General features: G+C 36.2%; 1 protein-coding gene across 1 annotated transcript; it reads right to left on the bottom strand.

Moving 5' to 3' along the window:
• On the bottom strand, nt 1-2,614 carry LOC107606877 (protein FAR1-RELATED SEQUENCE 5-like). The gene is made up of 3 exons (XM_088494536.1): nt 364-2,614; nt 181-287; nt 1-57 (listed from the first exon to the last, which is right to left on the bottom strand). Exons 1-3 carry the CDS (start codon nt 2,141-2,143, stop codon nt 1-3), a joined length of 1,944 nt encoding a protein of 647 aa, XP_088350662.1. The 5' UTR covers nt 2,144-2,614.
• Between the last annotated feature and the right edge of the window lie 5,580 nt (nt 2,615-8,194).

Raw genomic sequence — 8,194 nt, 5'->3', positions numbered from 1 at the left:
TTATGCTGGGAAGCTCGAACCCAATCTTGAACTGATATCAGTTGCTTGAGTCATCAGCTGCATAGGTAAAAGTAAACATAATTACTCAATTTCGTTTTGAAAATTAATTTTAAGGTGCCACCAAAACATGAGTGCAGTAGACAGATTTTTTACTAGGAGTAGCTAACCAAAACCACATACCTGTGCTAGTACTTCATCGGTGTTACTTATCATGTTCCTCTCCCATTCCATAGTCTCCTTACGTCCAGTTGCAGCAGGAATTTCACGATGTGATCTAATCTTCGAACCTGATGCCTCCAACCAAACATGTGTAGACAAATTATTGGGTCCAGGGACACCCTTCTTGCCTTGCTCGAAACGGACCTGCACGCGAAACAGCGGAATGAAGCCATCGGTAGGAAACAAAAACAGATAATTTTTTAAGAAGACAACTATACTTGCTACAATAAAGAAGGGTATGCGGAGTTTTCACCTGTTCCGTTGGCGATGACCCCTTCGACCCTAAATTTGTCGCCTCAAATTCTTTGCTATCTTCACCTTTGGAAACAAAGGACCGGTCGGCATTGCAGTATCGTTTTGTGTGCCCCGTTTTGCGGCAACGGGTGCAGCGCTTTTTTCGTCCGCCCTGCCTCCTCACACGAGGGGCACCCTTGGTCTTCGCAACAACAGGGTCATGTAACTCAACCGTATCAACAGCTTTCTTCTGACCCCCATTTTCAGGGCCTCTATCTAGTTCTTGACACAGCGTATGGAGACCATTAAGCGCCTGTGTGAAAGACGAAGGGCTCCTGCCTCCAACATATAGCATCCACTGTGCGGCTGCATGAAGTGTACCATGGCGCAACAAGAAACTAATCTCACTAGCAACTTCCGTTGTCTCAGCATACTTATCCAACGACTTTGCATCCTTGCGCCACCTATTCAGAACCAGGCTCTCAGGAATTCGAGTTAAATGCTCATTCTTCATTACAAAAAACATATGCCGACAAGGTATACCCTTCTGCCTCCAAAAATTGCATCCGCACTCCATTTTCTTTGAAACCCTATCGTACAACACAATCACCTCTCTACCTGGGTCGCCGTATTCCTCCAACGTGTACACCATTGTAGTTGAACGTCTAATCTTGGCTACAAAATTAACTGCACTGACACCCACTATTTCCTTCTTCGCATCAACGAATATCTCCCGTGTGTATGCATGTGCATCATACTTTTCAAGAGGATCCAAACAAGTTGTCATAACTGGCATCCCATGGAGTGATCTAAATTGTGCAAGCAATTCGTTATTTCGATACTCTCGCAGGACCAACTCCAAATTTTTAACCATATCGAGGAGACTGTGCCTAGACTTAAGAAAATTCTTCACGTACGCGTTAATGCCTTCGCACCGGGATGTTGTCCGAAAGCCTGCACAGAACTTGTCTTGTAGATACGCATTAGCCCACATCATCCTCTTCTGAAAAGTTTCTTTGGCCCAAAAACTATTTTGCAACCCATACTCTTCAACGGCATCATCCCACTCAGCCTCAAATTCATCTATTTCCATTTCTAAATACAGCCACTGGGTGAAACATTGCCGCAGTCCCTCTTCCTTCACATTGGCGGTTACGTTCTTCTCCATATGCCAAGCACACAACCAATGCGTTGCCTCCGGAAAAACAGACTTGATTGCAGCTTTCATTGAGTCACAGCCATCCGTGACGACAACCGACGGCTGCTTCTTACACATGACTTCCAACAAACTTTCCAGTAACCACTTATAAGACCCAACGCTTTCATCTAACACCAAGCCAAACCCAAATATTGTCGTTTGCTTATGGTTATTCACACCAGAAAATATCACCAGCGGTCTCTGATATTTATTTTTCTTGTAGGTCGAATCAAAGGCTAGAACATCCCCAAAGTATTGGTAATCAACTCTACTGCCACCATCCGCCCAAAACATATTGCCTAGCATATTATCCTTAGTAAGATTATACCTAGCCATCGACATCGGATCCGCCCCTGCTTTCCCCTCCAAGTATACAACAGCGGCGTTAGCATCCCCATCAATAATCTTTGCACGCTTAGCCTTGTTAATATAATTGTAAGCATCCTTCTTGGTGAAGCCCATTAGAGAATAGCCACCAGACTGTCCAGCCATATACCCCAGAATCTTAGACGTCGGAACACCATGAGCCTACATACCAGATATTTGTGCCTTAGCAGAACAATTTATTTCTCTAAAATTCGTCATCATATGAACCATATATGTCGGAGTTAAATCGTGGTTATGATCCAATACTACTTTTCTCACCCTCCATATACCACTGACCACATCAAGGTAGACTGACAGCTTTGCCTCACAATTTGTCCGCGTTTTTGGTCTATGACCTCTCTGCCTATCTAGCCTATCATAGTGACGACGTTCTCTCAGGCCCGCTCTATTACAAAAAAATCTACGACGAATAACCCTTCCACTGTCATCTTTTCCCGAGTCACCCTTTCAAATACCAAAACCAAAACATTTGCCTAACCTCCTGTAAAATTCAAATGCTGCTTCATCACTACAGAATGCCTTATTCATTATCTCTTCCTTACTCAACTGCAATACATCTCCATACTCACCGGCTTCTTCAACCGACATTTCATATCCACTCTCAGCCATTAAAAATTTTCAGCGAATTTTGGAGTTCACTAAATTCAACAACGAATACCCTGGAAGAATATTTGCATCAAGATATATAATAAGAGTAACTGCTCAGTAACACAGCAACAACAAATCTCCTCACTAATGTGATTCATTAATTCCAAAAATACAATACCGGAGTGGCATAACAGGATATTTCATAAACAATTACTCATCAACATGCAGCAAAAAAATCTCAGATCACAAGCTACTCATCAACTTAGTCTAAAGAATTTTACAATCAACCATGCAGCAATAATAACAACTTCTTTTTATTTCTAAAAATTATTCTCAACCATTATTACTTCAGAAAAATATTTTACATCACAAATTATATCAAATACCAACAAATCCCCCATAAAACTTACAAAAGGTGAAAAATTGGCATCAACTGTTCTGTTGGAAAAACTTACCAGAATAAATGGTTTGGACACAAATCAGCGCCGCTCTTGGTCCTTTCCCTTCGTTCCCTTCGATTTTTTCGCCCTTTCACTGTGTACGGCCATCACCCGTCCCCTTCCTGAACAGCGTCTGGATTACCCTAGTTTCTCCAAGGTTCCAACACTTCTTTCACATATTATTATTATTATTATTGTTGTTGTTGTTGTTGTTGTTGTTGTTGTTGTTGTTGTTGTTGGGACTAAGCCCACAGAGGAATACAGCATCCGACTCTATTCTTCTTGATGGAATAACACGGCTTCAAAAAAAGTATTGGGCTTCAAATCAAAATGGCTCAAACATTTAACCACATTAATTAACATAATTTACTACCTAATTTATTTATTCACTTTTACAACTGAAAGCCTGTTGTCTCTCTGCTTCGTTCAGAGTTGTTGTTTCTTGGGAAACATCTTTACACGCGTCCAATACCCATCTACTCCACGTTATTTCAGCATGAAAAGAAAATTCTTCCTTTTATCACCGTAGCACTGCCCTATATAAAATACTTCTATGTTTCCACTAATGTGTGTCTCTTTAAATGAAGCATTTTCTTTAATTAAAACTTCTCTTTTAATTGTTGTCCATTTTGCCTTTAATCTCTACTTTGTCTTCAATTTTCGTCCTCTGATGATTTTTTTCATTCTTGATAGTACCTCACAAGATTCTTCATAAATATCCTGCACATATAGCCTTTTAACAAAGAACAAATGTACACATTAAAACAATCAAGTATATATTTCATTTATAATATCACAAAAAATTAGCATTGTGATGAACTAAAATGTGCATAAATTTGTTCAGCGACTTAAAATGGCGAAAAGCTGAAAATGCTATGTATATTTAGCTTGTATTTGATTATATCCATAATAACGGAGATAAGGACATAAAGGAAAAAAAATTGATTATTGAAGTTATAAACACAGAAATAAAAATTTATAAGAGAAAATTGTGACTCTCCATTGTGTGAAAGAATTCCTTGGGATGGTCTTCGAAGATGGATTCTTTCAACCAGGAGATCATATTGCCAAAGAATTAATCAATTTCCCTGATGAAAATATGACAGTCAAATAAGTCCAACAATTTTTGGGAATCGTCAATTACATCAGAGACTTTATCCCAGATGTGACTAAATACACCAGTCAGCTGTCAAAACTCTTAAAAAAGAATCCCCCACCATGGGACTTGAGCAAACCACAGCTGTCAAAATCCTGAAGAAGATAACACAAGACCCCCTTCCTTTAAAGATTCCCAGCACAAAAAAAATGATACTGCAGACAAATGCTAGTGAGCAGTGCTACTTGAAGAAATTGATGGGACAAGACATTACTGTGCGCATGCTAATGGACAATTCAAAGAATCTGAAAAACATTACCATGCCATTTACAAAGAGATTCTTGCTGTTAAAAGAGGAATAGAAAAATTCAATTTTCACCTCAATTCTTATAATTTCACTGTGGAAATGGATAACACCTCTTTCCCATCAATGCTGGAAATCAAGAAAAAAAATTCTGCCAGACTCTCAATTGCTAAGGTGGGAAAGACTGGTTTTTTCGCTATAAATTCGAGGTGAAACACATCAAAGGACACCAAAACACACTTGCTGATTTCCTCTCCAGACCTACTAAAGAACCACTCCCCAAACCAATCCATTATATTTGCACCATGAGCACATACAATCCTTCGTACACCATTCTTTTCCCTGATTGTCCACTACACCAAAGTCCTTACAGAAGAAAGATTGGTCATTTTCCACTCAAAGCAAGACCCTAGACAGAGTTTCAAATAGACTGTCTAGCCAGACAAACCTTGTTTTACTGGCTACATCAGCTCCTTATCATAACCCAAATCTATCCAAATCTAAGGTACTTCAACATGGATACCCCTTTTTGCACTATACCAATAATCCAAGGATCTATACCAGAGGAAATGATGTGGTTTATCTGGGCTCTTTCTTCCATGTATACATGTGCTATCATATTGCCACTCTTTCCTGTATATCACATCCTGTGTAATCGCACTCAAGCCCAGTCTCATCTAGTCCGGTTATTCTCTATGTATGCCCCACTTGATGCATGTAGAGGAATGTTATATAATATGCTTGACCAGCACCAACTATGGGATAAATCCTCTAAGGCAAAATGGAAATTCTGTTGTTTTGTCACCTTACATAGGAATTATTTCACTGGAGGAGACCCTCACACCATGAATAGAGTCAATATTGTTGGATACTCTACCATATGGCCTACAGATGAGAAGACAGTCCTGAATGCCTTGGCCAAATACCTTTGTCAACTTTGGCAACCTGGATTATATGGAGAGAGAGATGTAATTGAAGGACTCTCGTTTCAAACAGATGTTCCGCCAATAACTCTCCAAGAATTCCAGTCCAGATTCATAACTTTAGGAATAATTAATCAGTTTGGACAATACTCCTTTTATGCTCCAAGAGACCAGCCCAGCACGTCTACCCATATTCCAAACAGAAATTCTGAAGATCTAAATGGAAGAGTATATGCTTTACCACCAAGCCCAACAAGAGTTGATGCAGAGATACCCAGTGACGTTGAAGGCCCATACTCAGATCCATATGACCCGTATCTGCAAGATGCCCAAGACCCGAACGAAGAAAACACTGAAGACCCATTTGCATATTTGCAAGACCCGGATATGGACCTTAGAGCTGTCAATTTGGCCTCTGATGAGACATCATCCTTTTCAGATGGTGATGGGACCCTTCCAGAAGATTATTTCAAGCCGTCCCTTTATTAAAGCAGTAACCCCACTATGTATAATTATAGAGTGCATTAAAATAAAGTGACCTCTGTCACATGTGTAAGAATGACCAGACAGAGATAAGGTTTATCCTTACCCTCCAGCTGGCATTGTATGATAGGTTTGTTTAGATTCCGCAAGATATCGATGTTATCTAGAGACCTCTATAAAAGGAGGAACTCACCCCAGTTTGTAATCAGATCTCAATGAACATTGTAATATATCCACTTTTTCTATCTCACAAAATGTTCTAAATTTTCCTTCTCTCTCTGAAAGTTTAGCCAGTATTATTTCCCTCTTCCTCAATCCAGTGCCATCAAGTATGCTCTGAACTTGCTCATCAGAAAATGGCATGGACAAGATCCATGGGAATTTCTCATAGTGGAAAAGGGACTCAATGTTATAATGCTAAGTTTTGCTCGGACCCTTTAATTTCACTCGTTTTAATGGTTGCAAGGATTGATTGGGATAAGCAAACAATGTATTGTTTCATTGTCATCCTGAAATACTGGAGATCCACCCCTATATCAATACTTTTTTTTTGGTATAAAAATACCAATATTAATTAAAACATACTAAGGCCTAGTTTGAATAAATAGTTTAATTAAACTCTTTTTGAAAAAATAGTTTAAACAATAAATGACTATATTAAAAGTAGCTTATAAATAAATTATTTTATATTTGGATTTTTAGTTCTAAAAGTGTTTATTTTATAGAAATGTGGTAAAAAGTAGTAGTATTATAAGAGAAGTCATTTTTTTAACTTCCCTATAAACTCTTAAATAACTTTTTAAAAGCCGCAATTTGATTTTAAAAATTACAATAGACATTAATACTATTACATTTGTTAAAAACTCAAAAAAATTAAGTTTGAAGCTTCCATACGGACCTTAAAACCTACAACATGAATGGCCAAAACAAACGAATAGTCTTTGGGTTGGTGCCAAACTTCTGCCTATTTTAAGTATTTTCTCCATTTTTGTACAAGAGTTTTTATTTATTTATTTATTTTATTGGACATGAATAGTCTTTCTTTGTCATATTGAGCTGATGTTTCAATTAATGTTTTGGCCCAAATATTATTTTTGTGAAGGTTTCAATTAATGTTTTAGCCCAAAAAAATCTTCTTGTTAGATTTATTGATTCTGCAATTCTGCTCCACAACTTTACTTCTCAATTTTGCAACTCGACTTTATATAAAATATTTTTATGTTTCCACTAATGTGTGTCTCAAATGAAGCATTTTCTTTAATTAAAACTTCTCTTTTAAGTGTTGTCCATTTTGCCTTTAATCTCTACTTTGTCTTCAATTTTCGTCCTCTGATGATTTTTTTCATTCTTGATAGTTGATACCTCACAAGATTTTTCATAAATATCCTGCATATATATAGCCTTTTGACAAAGAACAAATATACACATTAAAACCATCAAGTATATATTTTGTTTATAATATCACAAAAAATTAGCATTTTGATGAGCTAAAATGTGTATAAATTTGTTCAGCGACTTAAAATGACAAAAAGCTGAAAATACTATCTATATTTAGCTTGTATTTGATTATATCCATAATAACGGAGACAAGGATATAAAAGGAAAAAGATTGATTATTGAAGTTATAAACACAAAGAAATAAAAATTTATAAAAGAAAATTGTGACTCTCCATTGTGTGAAAGACACATATTAAGAAAGAAAAACTAGAAATTTTATTTCCACCATATATATTTTATATATTTAAATTTTACTCCTTTAAAATATTAGCACATTTTAAAGTTCTATTAACAATAACTATACAACATAAAATACATAAATACGTATGTGTCTTTATTTCTATTAGAAAAAAATAGCCATTTATACTATGAAAGTTGCAAACGCTAATAAAATTATCTATAAAAGAACGAAATTAATTTTATACCGATAAAAGATGAAATTTGTTGGATAAAACTAATAAAATACTAAATTTTAGTTGATTCTATTAAAAAATTATCTGAATTTCTTAAATTATTTTTATTATTTTCACTGAATTATCACTATCACATTTTCTCTCTCATCTCAATTCTAATAATTTTGAATCAAAATCATCTAACCTAAACCTCAATCATTATTCAATTTTTCCAACTCCAAATTATTAGTGTCAAACAAAATTCATTTTTAATAAGTATAAAATTAATTTTATTCTTTTACAAGTAAATTTATCAACGTTCATAATTTTTATAGGTACAAATAATTGTTTTTTTTTTAATTATCTTAAAACCAGAAACCAGATATAGCTTTATTATATGTGAGGCTGAAACATTTTTGCTCCCGTCCACAAA

The sequence above is a fragment of the Arachis ipaensis genome, chromosome B7, assembly GCF_059453495.1.
Source record: "Arachis ipaensis isolate K30076 ecotype BB chromosome B7, ASM5945349v1, whole genome shotgun sequence".
NCBI lineage: Eukaryota > Viridiplantae > Streptophyta > Magnoliopsida > Fabales > Fabaceae > Arachis > Arachis ipaensis.
Note: the sequence above shows the minus strand (reverse complement) of the source record. Positions and strands in the feature narration are given on the sequence as shown.

What these genes read in the sequence shown, in the direction of transcription:
- LOC107606877 (XM_088494536.1), bottom strand. Translation starts at nt 2,143, where the DNA reads ATGGCTGGACAGTCTGGTGGCTATTCTCTAATGGGCTTCACCAAGAAG. An exon ending in TTCCGCTGTTTCGCGTGCAG is followed by an intron (nt 288 to 363) that starts GTCCGTTTCGAG and finishes TGGAGGCATCAG; the next exon opens with GTTCGAAGATTAGATCACAT. An exon ending in CCGATGAAGTACTAGCACAG is followed by an intron (nt 58 to 180) that starts GTATGTGGTTTT and finishes TTACCTATGCAG; the next exon opens with CTGATGACTCAAGCAACTGA.